At 42.8% G+C, this 15,819-nt stretch overlaps 1 protein-coding gene across 2 annotated transcripts; it reads right to left on the bottom strand.

Annotated features, from left to right (window-relative positions):
* Positions 1-1,023: 1,023 nt before the first annotated feature.
* Positions 1,024-14,766, bottom strand: LOC115170153 (chromodomain Y-like protein). 2 transcript variants are annotated; one of them, XM_029726495.1, is made up of 8 exons: positions 14,477-14,766; positions 8,445-9,249; positions 7,516-7,781; positions 6,975-7,147; positions 6,405-6,615; positions 4,431-4,532; positions 3,316-3,891; positions 1,024-3,148 (listed from the first exon to the last, which is right to left on the bottom strand). In XM_029726495.1, the coding sequence occupies exons 1-7, from the start codon at positions 14,498-14,500 to the stop codon at positions 3,733-3,735; spliced, it is 1,740 nt and encodes a 579-aa protein (XP_029582355.1). In that variant the 5' UTR covers positions 14,501-14,766; the 3' UTR covers positions 1,024-3,148; positions 3,316-3,732. The 2 variants fall into 2 exon arrangements, with proteins under 2 accessions (XP_029582355.1, XP_029582353.1); XM_029726493.1 differs by having other exon boundaries at positions 4,389-4,532; positions 14,477-14,763.
* Between the last annotated feature and the right edge of the window lie 1,053 nt (positions 14,767-15,819).

Genomic DNA, 15,819 nt, shown 5'->3' with positions numbered 1-15,819 from the left:
CAACACGATATTACTTTAACAGGTTCAGACCGTTTATTTTCACAGCGAGTATATATTTCCGTAATCTATATCTATAAATAAAAAGCACTTTCAGATTGTACAGCATGTATATTTATATAAGTTCAACTACAAAATAGGTCACATGTATGCAAAAATGCTGTACCAGGATTTGAGTCAAGGCAGTTCACACAGTTCTTCAGAAGGGTGAGGGTTATGCGATTCAGACTTAAAAATTATTTCGCTGTTGTACAAAAATGCGGTCAATTTCAACAACGCTTCTTGGAATCTTCCAACAGAATGAGTGAATTCTGTGTACACTAGACAAGCCTCATCATCATCATGCTGTGTTAACAAGACAAATTATATATTTTTTTAAATACAGTCAATTTTTCAATGAGAAAAACATGGACATTACAAGTGTTGAAGGTGCTGCTAATATTTCTAAAAATCAGCATTCAGTGAAACATGATGTTTAAAAAAATTATATCTTTATTTAACTAGGCAAGTCAGTTAAGAACAAATTCTTATTTACAATGACAGCCTAACCCGACCAAACCCGGACGACGCTGTGCCAATTGTGCGCCGCCCTATGGGACTCCCAATCACGGCCTGTTGTGATACTGCCTGGAATCAAACCAGGGTCTGTAGTGACGCCTCTAGCACTGAGATGCAGTGCCTTAGACCCGCTTCGCTACTCTGGAGCACTCCGAGGTGACATGCTTCTCAGACACAATTTGGGAAAACTAAGCAAAAGGACATGTTTTACAAAGAGCATCGCCTTATTGATACGCAATACCTCTTCACATTTGCCTTAAGAAAATACTGACTTCTATCCCTTCTAGAAGAAAAAAAATATGCTAAGAAAACAAGATGACAGGTGCAGTTGCGGCGTTAACAATTTTATACATCTATGCGCGAAAACTAAATTCTGACGAAGATCGTGAAGAGGGCTGTAATAGACTAGAGCCGAAAGTGCTAACTAAAATCATACTACGTCCACGAGTAGACTGCCCCGAGAAGATACTTCACATTTCAATAAAATAAAATCAACTGTGGAAAAAAAAAACCATGAGCAATGACTCAAAACAGACACTACTTTTGTCCAAACCATCTCCACTTTAAATATTTAAATACTCATGGACAATATAAATAAATGACATTTTCCATAATTCTTTATGGAAATAGGCGAAGGTAACAGCAGTTGTCCAGATATTGGGCGATGTCATCTGTTACCCCGAGCTCTGCTACTTTTATAAATCCAGTGAAATAAGGAATATGGACAAATGATTGAGGCCACAAAACATTGGCCAAGTCAGAATTCATATATAAAAATACAAACAAACTGTACGTGAATAACGTTTTTGTTTTACAAACTCAAAAGCTGTACATCTTTTTTTTTTTTTTCTTCAGGGCTTTGACTAATGTAAATAGAATGCCTCCACAGCATTTTAGAAGTAACCTTTTCTCAATGCAACAACAAAAAAACAGGGTGCGATATCCTGAAGCTGCAAAAGTCCTATATCCATGGTACTGAGTGGTAAGATTAAAGGCTATTCTCACTGATAATCACTTCAGATCAGAACACACATTTTGTCATTAGAAAATGGAGTAAAGAACAAGGCACTGCTTTTAGCTAGAGCCTTGAACCGTGTACCCTAGCCTCGTCACAACTGAGCCTTGCACCGTGTACCCTAGCCTCGTCACAACTGAGCCTTGCACCGTGTACCCTAGCCTCGTCACAACAGCCTTGCACCGTGTACCCTAGCCTCGTCACAACTGAGCCTTGCACCGTGTACCCTAGCCTCGTCACAACTGAGCCTTGCACCGTGTACCCTAGCCTCGTCACAACTGAGCCTTGCACCGTGTACCCTAGCCTCGTCACAACAGCCTTGCACCGTGTACCCTAGCCTCGTCACAACAGCCTTGCACCGTATACCCTAGCCTCGTCACAACTGAGCCTTGCACCGTGTACCCTAGCCTCGTCACAACAGCCTTGCACCGTGTACCCTAGCCTCGTCACAACTGAGCCTTGCACCGTGTACCCTAGCCTCGTCACAACTGAGCCTTGCACCGTGTACCCTAGCCTCGTCACAACTGCACCGTGTACCCTAGCCTCGTCACAACTGAGCCTTGAACCATGTACCCTAGCCTCGTCACAACTGAGCCTTGAACCATGTACCCTAGCCTCGTCACAACTGAGCCTTGAACCATGTACCTTAGCCTCGTCACAACTGCATTCATAAACATTGTATCAGAATCTTGTAATTGTCTCTCCCTTGCGTGTATGTTTCATGGATGGAATATTAAATTAAATTATATTGTAATAAGTCTCAACTTAAAACATAACAATTATGTTTACCATAGAAACTGTTCGGTGGAAAATACAGTCCTCCAAGCCAAATAAGACGACAACAAAAAGATGACCTGGGTGAAATATCTACAAAAGATATCAGTTAGACAAAAAGTAAAAATACAGTCAGGAGCTGTGTTAAAAATTAATCTGACAGACTCTGTACTGGATTAAATCAAAGGCGTGCTGTTCATAAGGCACTCACTGTTGACAATGACTCTTTTAAAAGGCAATTTCCCTGCCGTTCGAAGATGGCATTCATGGTGAACGCTACAGATGACGGCTCAAGCTTAAAATGACCTTTTAAAGTCAAGTGCAGTACACTTCTCGACAACGCGCCTTTAATTTAATCATGGCCTCTATTCAGTTCAAATAGCAATAAGTCCTGTTTTGAATGGAACGCTTTACAGGCGTCAATATGGAGAATCCAATAAGCCTCCCATCCACTGGGCTGCGCTGTTTTCCCAAGAGTTCAGAGCGTTACATCTTATTGCAGGCTCCACAATGGAAAGTCGCCTAGGTTTTTGTCAAAGTTTTCAATGTGCACTTTTGTTGTGTCATAAATTCTGGTCCATGTTGATACAACATCCCACCCAAATCAATCCTGAGGTGAGTAGGACAGGCACCCCACTATGCAAGACACTTTTTTGTGTATTCATCAATGTCTTCACCTCCTCCAATCCCTCCATCCCTTTCAATCTAGGCCACGTTTAGTTGAACCTGTAATGTGGAATGGTATTTCGGGCGGGTCAGGGCTATTGGGTAGAGCAGTGTTTCCCAACCCTGGTACTCCAGTACCTTCAACAGCCCAACCCTGGTTCTCCAGTACCTTCAACAGCCCAACCCTGGTCCTCCAGTACCCCCCAACATTGTTTCCCAACCCTGGTCCTCCAGTACCTTCAACAGCCCAACCCTGGTCCTCCAGTACCCCCCAACATTGTTTCCCAACCCTGGTCCTCCAGTACCTTCAACAGCCCAACCCTGGTTCTCCAGTACCTTCAACAGTACACAGTTTTGTTGTAGCCCTTGACAAACATACCTCATTCACCTCATTGATGGCTTGATTCGTTTACAAGTTGAATCAAGTGTGCTTGTCTAGGGTTACAATAAAAAATGTGTACTGTTGGGGGTTACTGGAGGACCAGGGTTGGGGTACTGGGATAAAGGGTCGAAGGCCGGGGGTTATTGGGTAAAGGGTCAACACATGGTCACCAGGATGCTAGGAAGACTTAAAGGTCCAGCAGCAACATCTCAATGGGCACACACACACACACACACAATTCATCACACAGATTGCAGATTGAACCCGTTGCACTCCCAGTACGGTTTGTCTGGTTCCCCCACTGAATAGGGCTTGGGAACATGGAGGGTACATGCTTTCCTTAAATCTCATCTATCTTCTTCTGCAGGTATTGGAGGATGGAGTCCATCCCCTGCGAGGAGCCCCAAACTCTCTTCAGCGCCTCACACTCGCGTTCGTTGGCCTGCTCCAGGGCTGACCGGTTTGCGTTTCGGACCAGTGCTTTGGATTCCCGCAGGACCTACAGTGCAGCAGAGGCCCCCACCCCACCCGGCGGGAAAAAGGAAAAGAAAATGACTGATGGATATGGATGCATTGAAGGATATTGGCATAGACTCGCTTAACCATTCATTGTGGGACATGAGGTCACTCTTATGTTAACAATGTCTGCACAGACGATTCATGAGAAATTTTGCAACATCCAGATATTGTGACTTGATCTCAATTCAATGTACTCCTAAAAGTATTATATCATTTTTTTTAAACACACTCTCGGTTCCGTTTCGGCTGGGGAGACGTTGAAAAGTTAACAATTCAAGTGGCCACTGTTGTGGCTAGGAGAGAGTGTGTATGTGTATATGAGTGTCAGCGACATAATGTTTTATGGTTTTTGATGAGACAAAAACGAATAAAAAAAGAGGGAGGACAACGAGGGCTGGGGAGGGCCGTGGGCGTACTGTGACTGTGTAGAAATATTTTTTTAAATCTTCAAAAATCAAATGAAAGAGGATGACTTACAACTGAATTACAAGAGACTAGCTCCCTAATGCGAACCATCACCTCCTGAGTGAAAGTCCCGGGCCACAGCACCTGGGAGACAAGCCCTTTAGCACAGGCCTCCTGGGCCGTCAGCTTCCTCCCACTCAGCAGCATCTCATTGGCCTGAGAGACGGGAGGGAGAGAGGGAAGGGGAGGGAGAGAGAGAAACAAAGAGGGAGGGAGGTTAACGAGCCACTGAACATGACGATTGGCACGTTTTTCTGTTGCTCATTTGACAAACTAGATTTCAGTCTTGGAGGTGTGTTTCCTGACCGATTCAGTTTGGTTAATGATGATTGTCCCCTATGAGACACTGTAGGAAGCCTATTTCACTTCCTCAAAATCCCCAGAATGAATCTAAGATAAAGAAATCTGTAATAAAATGTTGACATTTTTGCCGAGGATGTTTTAGTTAAGCAATTTGACATCTAGCTAAGGTGTTTGGTGCAGTATTTCTGAAGTAAAGAAATGCGCAACCTATTGTCTTATGTAAACAAAGTCTGTGCTGATGGACCCGTCTGTCTCACTGTCTATACTATTGGATTAGAGAGCAAATCACCGCAGCTTTTCACCCCATGTGAAGTCAGGTGTACACTACACGATTTTTGCCCCGATTTGGCCTGTTCCAGACAAGTTTGAGATCAGAGACAAAATCCCCATGTCGTTGCGGTGCGGCCGTCACCGACGCTCGATTAATGTGAGCAGGTCAGGGACGCAATCTGAGGGCCGATCCCGTCTTCGGGCAGTCCTAGTATTTTTAAACATTTTACATTTAAATGTAAAAATCGGGACAAAATCTGCAATGCTCTTGTAGTGTGAGATGTGCAACAACAAGTTTTGAGAACGGTGATCAGCAGTAGCCAATGAGAGCTCGCCAGAGGAAAAGCCAGTAAGATGATGACATCACCCAGGATGTGTAGACTGGAGCCATGATTACTACTGGTATGGATGTGTAGACTGGAGCCATGATTACTACTGGTATGGATGTGTAGACTGGAGCCATGATTACTACTGGTATGGATGTGTAGACTGGAGCCATGATTACTACTGGTATGGATGTGTAGACTGGAGCCATGATTACTACTGGTATGGATGTGTAGACTGGAGCCATGATTACTACTGGTATGGATGTGTAGACTGGAGCCATGATTACTGCTGGTATGGATGTGTAGACTGGAGCAGGAGACATGATTACTACTGGTATGGATGTGTAGACTGGAGACATGATTACTACTGGTATGGATGTGTAGACTGGAGCAGGAGACATGATTACTACTGGTATGGATGTGTAGACTGGAGACATGATTACTACTGGTATGCGTCTGTACTTGCCTTTAACCAAAGCATAAAATCGTTACAGCTCTGATATTCACAAGAAATGTTATTCAATTCAAAATGTTGGCTAGATATTTCAACTCTGTAATGGCAAGCGTGAATGTCTCTGTCTGAAAACGTTTACGAGACTGCTTTGAGCCACAGATCGTTCTAGCTACGTTAACAACCTAAATCACAACATTGTTTTCACGAGACAGAGTGGTATGGAGAATCGTCACGACCAAGTGAGGAATCTTGTAGTCTGAGCCAGATCCTTTTAGTGTGCACACCACTACGTTCGGCAAGACAAAGCAAAACAAGATAGGTCATTTAACGTGAGAGGCTCAGCGATGTTTAGGATTTTGAAAGTGGTGTACTGTACACCCGGCATTAGTGGGGAAAATGGACATAGTCAAATCAAAAACCCAACCTTCATTTACCCGTTGTGAAGCACGGATGCTTGATTCAAACCCACAATCGCACCAGTACAGTGTGATCTAGAAACCGCTAGCCCACCCCAAATCACTGACACAGATTAAACCTAGTCCTGGAGCAAAAAGCAGCTAAAAAATGGTGAGTGCTACACTTAAAACCAGTTCCCCAAACAATATCTGTATTTCTGTGGTAAACAACTCCCCCCCCCCCCTCTGAGAATGTGGAGGATTTTCAGCATCAACTCACCGAGGCCACGCCCATGATGCGAGGGAAGGTGATGGAGGCGCAGGCGTCGGGTGTCTGTCCGTAGGTGGTGTAAGGCGTCTGGAACCAGGCTCTCTCGTTGGCCCAGACCACGTCACACAGCGGGAGGATGGAGGCTCCGAGGCCCACGGCCGGTCCGTTCACGGCTACGATGATAGGCTTCTTGAATTGGATGAAAGTGTTCACGAATGTCCTGAGAGGATGAGAACAACAGACTGGGTCTGAATCACCGTCTTCTGTGGCATTATTACAATGACTGACACTACAACACACAGCATTCTACTAGTCTTTTTCACCAGTTTCAAAAATAACCAATGATTCCAGACAACTGTCTACAAATCTGTCATTTGCACTGATCTGAAAGAACTGACCAGAGATGAAAATCCAGCCTAATGATGAGCTTCCACCATTTTGTTTTCTTTAATCAGTGCAGATGAGGATGAGGACAGATTTTTGGACAATCGAGAAATGAGGAAGTTGAGTCATCCTTCCCGAACTTTTAAAAATATGTTTTTTTTCTCCCTTTTTGAAAAATCATCCACATCCACCTACCTAATGGTCTCGGCCATCTTGATGCTCTCTTTCTTACGGTCATCGGTGAGCCGCCTGATGAAGTAGATGAAGTCCAGGCCGAAGCAAAAGAAGCTGCCTACGGCGCTCAGTAGGACCAACTTGCTGTCGTCTGATGCCGCTGTGGCCATGGCACTCTGTATCTCCTTCATCACCTGAGGCAGCCAAGACAGGGAGAGGTGTTCAAAAATATTATCCATTTTTATGGGCCAGTTTCCCAGGACACAGATGAAGCCTAATCTTGGACTAAGAAGCCCTTTCGATGGAGAATGATCACTGGAAATACTTTTTTAGTCTAGGGCTTAATCTGTGTCCAGGAAACCATCCCAATATATTCTTGAAGGACCAGTATTTTACTTTTCAGACATTTTGCTTACATTCATCAATTATATTTGACTACCAACTGCTTGGAAATGTTGGCATAACAAAACTATAAAAGTACTACTAACTGTCACGCTGTATAACAATTGTTTTGTTAGGGCAAAGACAGGCAGGCAGAAAGACAGGCAGGCGTATGGCTCACGTTGGGGTTGAGTGAGTTATTCTCCGAGGTCTTGGTCGAGAGCAGGATGTGGGTGAAGCCGTCCTGCTTCTTGACGACGAGGTCCCTGTAGCGATAGGCACTCTCCGTCTGCCGTACGCTAAACCGAAGGCGCTTGTCGAAGACCGAGCGCTGCTCTTCGAAGCGCCGTTTCCCCGCCACTCCGGAGACAGTGGTGACTCGCGCCACGGCACTCCGCAGGTTAGATGTCCCATTGACTGCCAGAGCCTCCATGAGTGTCGATGTACCTGGTGGTAAAAAAAACAAAAAAAAACACATAAAGATACAGGGGGATGGAAATGGGAATCATTTCTGCCTTTCTTAATATTATCTGTTGTAATAATCAGCTAGATTAAATATTTGGAACAGGCTGAATAGTTTACTACATGTCATGAGTAGGTCTCAGTGCTTTTCCGGGCTTCCCTTCTGTTCCACTCAACAGTAGATGAACAGTGCACCAAATTTGAGTTAATTGATAATGAATGAGTGAACACTGAGACGAAAGGGGAGAAACGGAATTGGCCTGGAGTAAAGATTTGCATGGTAGTGACCCCAAATCACTCCCCTCGGGCATTGTGGTCTACAGAATGAGAAGTTTGTATCTTCATAAGTCCTCCAACACTACTTCCAGCAGCATCTGGTCCTCCAATGATAAAAACAGGTCCAATCAGAGGCAACACAACAATGGCTTCTGCCGTTTACTGCTGCTCTTAAATTGATTGTTACTTTTATTTCTTATTTTTCTTAACTGCATTGTTGGTTAAGGGCTTGTAAAGTAAGAATTTCACTGTAAAGGTCTACACCTATTGTATTCGGCGCATTTGACAACATTTGATTTTATGACTTTTGAACGTACAACCAGGGTTCAGCACAACAACAACAGTTATTGCAGTCTATTGAAAAAGCCTTACCTTTCCCATTGAGGGTGCGTATGGATGCGGGTGTTACGGGGACTTGCTGAGGGATCAATGGGATTTGACTTTGAGTCCTGGGCCGAGTCCCCATGCGTGCCCTTTCTTCCCCAGGCCCCAGCAACAACCCCAGAGGCTTCTCCAACAGGGCCACCTCTGGGGGCACAGAGTCCTGCTCCTGACCCCCCTGCTCCAGACTGTGGGCCGCCTCGCTGGGCGACTCTTCAGAGTCCACCCAGCTGCTCATGGGGCTTTTGGGAACCAGGATTTTGATCCCAGACTTAGCCAGGTCCATGCTCCGACGCGCCGTGCCCACTGGAGAAGCCGCAGGCCCATTTGTGAAGTTGGGACTAGAAATGGCACAGGTGGCGCAATCACTGTACTTTTGGCTCAATATAAGCTGCTGTGTGTCCGTTTTGGAGTCAAGTAGTGGCAACTGTGGTTGCTGCGGCCGTTTGGAGACGGCCGTAGCTGCTGTGGCGGGCGAAGAGACGTGTTTCACTAGAGCGTGGCTTCCTGCTCCACTATTGCCACAGAGTGGCTGAGGCCTGCAGATCTGTTTGCGGGCGTTGTTGCTTGAACTGTGGCTGTGGACTGTGCTGGGAGAGCTTTGAGTGGAGCGCAGTAAAGTGCCGTCTCTCGGTCTTTCGCCGTGTGACTGATTAAAATGGTGAATGAACTCCATGCAGGCGGAGAGGTGCGACTCGGGCTCCCAGGTGTCCCCCTCGTATCCGTACCCCCTCCAGCGGACCAGGTACTCCATCTTTCCCTTCTTGTTCTTCCGTTTGTCCACAATTCTCTCAACCTGTGACAGAATTAAAACAAAAGAGTTGGCAGTGGCAGTGACTGGACATGGGGCAGTCACTAAGTCATGATCATTGAGACTGAAACGTCTAGGCTATTGCCCACACTGGGCAAATGTTTCTTCGGTATAATGGCATTAGCAACAATTTATATGTGCATTCCGCTACCTACTAAAAAGGAAAGAAATGCGGGGGTAATTTTATTTATTCCATACAAACTATCAATAATGAAATGTTAAACTAAATCAGCCTGCTTCCCTGTTTTTAAAATCAGGTCCCTACACAGGCTCAGAATCCTGTGATGATGGGACATTTCCTGGCGACAGTAGTCCTTGCAGTGCTTCTGCCATTAAGTCTTGGAGGCCCAAAAACTTCTTAACTGCAGATATAATGGATGTCCAGCTTCTTGGACTTCTTGTGCAGTACAATTACTATCTGTGGCTATAAAATGTAACAAGATCCACCTTCTTCACAATAAGTGTATCCAGATCACTTGATAGACGTATAACATTTGCAACTGGTTGAGATGCATCCACCACCATATCTTCTTCAGCACTGTGGCCTCTTGTCCCTTCAACTCTCTTCACCGCCAACACATAGGAGAGTTGCTGTACACTTCAACCTTTTTCACCCTAACAAGGAACTCTGGGTATTCGGAATATATGATCCCTACCACAGTTGCAACATTTTACATTCACAGACTCTCAAACATATTCCTTTCGTCTGCAAACACATGACACAAACATTTTACACTTGCGTTGCATCGGGTTTTGCACGAACGCTCTTATGGCGTATCTTATATATCCCAAACTTTACATAGGGTGGTAAATACTCAACATCAATAATACAGGTTAACTTTACTCCTTTTTCCTATTCTCTATACAGAATATTTTATTGGATTATCAAATGCCCAACGGAACACCAGAGAAGACCTTTTACTGGTGCCCTGCGTCAAAAATAAAAGCTTTCCACTTCATGTGTCAATCATTTCACCAGCCACAATGCACGCTCCTTTAACTCTTTAAATACACAGGATATCAACACCATACCACTCCTGGTTCACACTGGGCTACATGTGAGACATCAGAGATATATTCAGTAAACACTGGGTTCATAAAAGGTAGTTACTCTACCCACAGGCAAGTAGTGTGACTACTGAATAGATGACTGTGGCTGATTGGGCCTGTTTATTGTATTAGCCTACTTTTTGATATTCCTCCTATCCTGTTTGTGTAACTAGGCAGTTGCAACAGCTTTGATTTAAAAAAAAATAATATATATTTACACACACACACACACACACACACACCCGTTCAAAGGTTTGGGGTCACTTAGAAATGTCTTTGTTTTCCATGAAAACATACATGAAATGAGTTGCAAAATAAAATGAATAGGAAATATAGTCAAGACGTTGACAAGGTTATAAATAATGATTTAATTTAAATAATAATTGTGTCCTTCAAACGTTGCTTTCGTCAAATAATCCTCCATTTGCCGCAATTACAGCCCTTTGGCATTCTAGTTGTCAATTTGTTGAGGTAATCTGAAGAAATTTCACCCTACGCTTCCTGAAGTACCTCCCACAAGTTGGATTGGCTTGATGGGCATTTCTATTGAGCTGCTGCTCCCACAACAGCTCAATAGGGTTGAGATAAGGTGACTGTGCTGGCCACTCCATTATAGACAGAATACCAGCTGACTGCCATTTTACTAAATAGTTCTTGCATAGTTTGGAGCTGTGCTTTGGGTCATTGTCCTGTTGTAGGAGGAAATTGGCTCCAATTAAGCGCCGTCCACAGGGTATGGCATGGCATGGCAAAATGGAGTGATAGCCTTCCTTCTTCAAGATCCCTTTTACCCTGTACAAATCTCCCACTTTACCACCGCCAAAGCACCCCCAGATCATCACATTGCCTCCACTATGCTTGACAGATGGAGTCAAGCACTCCTCCAGCATCTTTTCATTTTTTCCGAGTCTCACAAATGTTCTTCTTTGTGATCCGAACACCTCAAACATAGATTTGTCTGTCCATAACACTTCTTCTTCTGTCCAGTGTCTGTGTTCTTTTGCCCATCTTAATCTTTTTATTGGCCAGTCTGAGATATGGCTCTTTCTTTGCAACTCTGCCTAGAAGGCCAGCATACCGGAGTCGCCTCTTCATTGTTGACTTTGAGACTGGTGTTTTGCGGGTACTATTTAATGAAGCTGCCAGTTGAGGACTTGTGAGGTGTCTGTTTCTCAAACAAGACACTAATGTACTTGACATCTTGCTCAGTTGTGCACCGGGGCCTCCCACTCCTCTTTCTATTCTGGTTAGAGCCAGTTTGCGCTGAGATCTTCAGTTTCTTGGCAATTTCTCGCATGGTATAGCCTTTATTTCTCAGAACAAGAATAGACTGATACGTTTTTTTGTCTCTGGCCATTTTGAGCCTGTAATCGAACCCACAAATGCTGATGCTCTAGATACTCAACTAGTCTAAAAGGCGGCCAGATGTATTGCTTCTTTAGATCAGAACTACAGTTTCAGCTGTGCTAACATCATTGCAAAAAAGGTTTTCTAATTATCAATTAGCATTTAAAAATGATTAACTTGGATTAGCTAACACAACATGCCATAGGAACATGAGTCTTTATACTCCTATGTAGATATTCCATTAAAAATCAGCTACAATAGTTATTTACAACATTAACAATGTCTACACTGTATTTCTGATCAATTTGATGTTATTTTAAATGGACAAAATGTTTTGCTTTTCTTTCAAAAACGAGGACATTTCTAAGTGACCCCAAACTTTTGAACAGTAGTGTGTATATATACACACACAATATCAGTCAAAAGTTTGGACGCCTACTCATTCCAGGGTTTCTTTATTTTTACTATTTTCTACATTGTAGAATAATAGTGAATACATTAAAACTATGAAATAACACATGTGGAATCATGTAGTAACCAAAAAAAAGTGTTTAACAAATCAAAATATATTTGAGATTCTTCAAAGTAGCCACCCCTTGCCTTGACAGCTTGCACACTCTTGGCATTCTCTCAACCAGCTTCCAACAGTCTTGAAGGATTTCCCACATATGCTGAGCACTTGTTGGAAGGTAAGTGATGAAAAGCTGAATTGAATGACCTGGCCTCCACAATCACCTAACCTCAACCCAATTGAGATGGTTTGGGATGAGTTGGACCGCAGAGTGAAGGAAATGCAGCCAACAAGTGCTCAGCATGTGGGAAATCCTTCAAGACTGTTGGAAGCTGGTTGAGAGAATGCCAAGAGTGTGCAAGCTGTCAAGGCAAAGGGTGGCTACTTTGAAGAATCTCAAATATATTTTGGTCAAATAGCCCTTACACAGCCTGGAGGTGTGTTTTGGGTCATTGTCCTGTTGAAAAACAAATGATAGTCCCACTAAGCGCAAACCAGATGAGATGGCGTATCGCGGAAAAATGCTGTGGTAGCCATGCTGGTTAAGTGTGCCTTGAATTCTAAATAAAAATCACTGACAGTGTCACCAGCAAAGCACCCCCACACCATCATACCCCCTCCATGCTTCACGGTGGGAACCACACATGCGGAGATCATCCGTTCACCTACTCTGCATCTCACAAAGACATGGCGGTTGGAACCAAAAATCTCAAATTTGGACTCATCACACCAAAGGACAGATTTCCACCAGTCTAATGTCCATTGCTCGTGTTTCTTGGCCCAAACAAGTCTCTTCTTATTGGTGTCCTTTAGTAGTGGTTTCTTTGCAGCAATTCAAACATGAAGGCCTGTTACTTGAACTCTGAAGCATTTATTTGGGCTGCAATTTCTGAGGCTGGTAACTCTAATGACCTTATCCTCTGCAGCAGAGGTAACTCTGGGTCTTCCTTTCCTGTGGTCAGTCCTCATGACAGCCAGTTTCATAGCGCTTGATGGTTTTTGCATCTGCACTTGAAGAAACATTAGAAGTTCTTTACATTTTCCGGATTGACTGACCTTCATGTCTTAAAGTAATGATGGACTGTCATTTCTCTTTGCTTATTTGAACTGTTCTTGCAATAATATGGACTCGGTATTTTACCAAATAGGGCTATCTTCTGTATACCACCCCTACCTTTTCACAACAACTGATTGGCTCAAACGCATTAAGGAAAGAAATTCCACAAATTAACTTTGAACAAGGCACACCTGTTAATTGAAATGCATTACAGGTGACTACCTCATGAAGCTGTTTGAGAGAATACCAAGCGTGTGCAAAGCTGTCAAGGCAAAGGGTGGCTACTTTGAAGAATCTCTTGTATACAATATATTTTGATTTGTTTTAACACTTTTTTTGGTTACTACATGATTCCATATGTGTTATTTCATAGATTTGATGTCTTCACTATTATTCTACAATGTAGAAAATAGTAAAAATAATGAAAAACCCTTGTAGGTGTGTCAACTTTTGACTGGTACTAATATATATCAGATTTCTGTAACTATGTGTCAGCCTATGTTAACTGTCTTGCTGTGTAAGAGCTCTGTGAGTAAGATTTCCAATGTAGGCAATTTAACTACCCAGTATATGGCAAATCTGAACGTGATAGAAAGACAATGAGCATGTTGAGTTTGAAACTAACTTTACGCCATTACATCACATGGTCTAGATAAAGGATAGGGGTAGACTTGGCTACCTATAATAGTTAGCCTACTAACTAAAGATGGAAAGCGTTCACATAATTGCATATAGAATAGTAATTTGAATATTATATCTGAAAGAATACGCCTAAAATGTTGGATTGGCATGTAAAAAAAATACCTGACCACAATTGTTTGTGAATCATTAGGAGTACACCTGGAGAAGTGAGGCACAATCTGGGTGCAACTTGTAACAGAGCAGAAAGTACAAAAAAAGCTCACTAGTTAACTAACTTAAAACTAGTCAAGAAGACAACAGACGCCGTGACTATCGCTGCCCGCATCTAATCACAACAACACACAGATCTAGCTAATCACACAGCAGCTCTTCATGCTAATAAATATGGAAGGCTAACGTTTGCTATCGTAAAGTGGCCCAACTTCGACCTACAGTAGTACTCTAGTAGGCAACGAGTCCTGGGCTTACATTTTAATGAAGCTGTTAAGTGGTTTTCAAGCCAAGTAGCTAGCTGGCTAAGTCGCTTGCTAGCTACACGAAACCAAAAACAAAAAAAACATTTCAGATAATGCTAACTAGCAGTCGATAGTAGCTAGCTAACTCACCTCATAAAGCTCTTCCGAGGCCATTATGAGCAATTTATCTCGCCGTTTGGATATCAAAACGTATTTGGTTTAAGGCACCTTCTCCTCAAGATGTGACGAAGCCCAATTTAGGTGTCTTTGGACTACGCCCAATCCTCGTAACGTTAGCTATCTAGGTACTCGGTGTGGTGTTCTGTCCAGCCCAGCATGTGAACTTTTTGTTCTGGGGGTCTGTGTACCGAACTATTTCTTTTGCGCTCTCACAGCTGCGCATATTTTGCGCATAAGGATGCGGGTTTGGAACCTAGACAGACTGCTGGTAGCTCAGTGATGCACAATGTATATATATATATTTTTTCTCGCTTCAGTGTATATATCGAGTCAATGTTCAATACATTAGCCTTCATAATCGACTGTTTGATATTGTCCTTTGCAATTGTTGGGTGATCACAAATGACATCTTTTCCTTTCTTGCTTTTTCATATGCTCTACACTGTATCAGTGATGTCTTTGACTGTATGGATTTATGCATTAAAGCCATTTTCATTACTTGACTTAAACCTTTCATGTTGTAGTTACACATAGGCCTATATACATTGCATTTATACATCTTACATGTAGGCTTTGTGACCTGAAATCCTTCATACAAAGGCACATACATATGGATGGCGGAAGATAAGTGAGTTCATGTGCATTATTATGTCAAAAATCAGTGCTGCTCTCTCTTAGCAAAAATATACCAGATAGTCCTTGGTAAGCAAATCCAGTGTAGATTTGGCCTCGTGTTTTAGTTTTTTTTCCCTGCTGAAAGTGAATTCATCTCCCAGTGTCTGGTGGAAAGCAGACTGAACCAGGTTTGCCGCTAGGATTTTGCCTGTGCTTAGCTCCATTCCATTTATTTTTTATCCTGAAAAACTCCCCAGTCCTTAACATGATGCAGCCACCACTATGCTTGAAAATATGGAGTGTGTTGTATTGAATGTGTGGTATTGGATGTGTGGTATTGAATGCGTTGTATTGAATTTGCTCCAAACATAACTGTTTGTATTAAGGACATAAAGTGAATTGCTTTGCCACATTTTCTTTTTTGCAATATTACTTTGCTGCAGTATCACTTTAGTGTCTTGTTTCAAACAGGATTCATGTTTTGATTTTTTTTAAATTCTGTATAGGCTTTCTTCTTTTCACTCAAAACATAATTCTACTTTGACATTATGGGGTATTGTGTGTAGGTCAGTGACAAAATATCTAAATGTAAACATTTAAAATTCAGTCTGAAACAACAAATTTAGGAAAAAGTCAAGGGGGTGAATACTTTAAGGCACTTCCCAACCTATAGACAGAAACTAAAAACAGGGAACACC

The sequence above is a fragment of the Salmo trutta genome, chromosome 31 (assembly GCF_901001165.1).
Source record: "Salmo trutta chromosome 31, fSalTru1.1, whole genome shotgun sequence".
In the NCBI taxonomy this organism is placed as follows: domain Eukaryota; kingdom Metazoa; phylum Chordata; class Actinopteri; order Salmoniformes; family Salmonidae; genus Salmo; species Salmo trutta.
Note: the sequence above shows the minus strand (reverse complement) of the source record. Positions and strands in the feature narration are given on the sequence as shown.

What these genes read in the sequence shown, in the direction of transcription:
- LOC115170153 (XM_029726493.1), bottom strand. Translation starts at nt 14,500, where the DNA reads ATGGCCTCGGAAGAGCTTTATGAG. An exon ending in CCTCGGAAGAGCTTTATGAG is followed by an intron (nt 9,250 to 14,476) that starts GTGAGTTAGCTA and finishes ATTCTGTCACAG; the next exon opens with GTTGAGAGAATTGTGGACAA. An exon ending in AAGATGGCCGAGACCATTAG is followed by an intron (nt 6,616 to 6,974) that starts GTAGGTGGATGT and finishes TCATCCTCTCAG; the next exon opens with GACATTCGTGAACACTTTCA.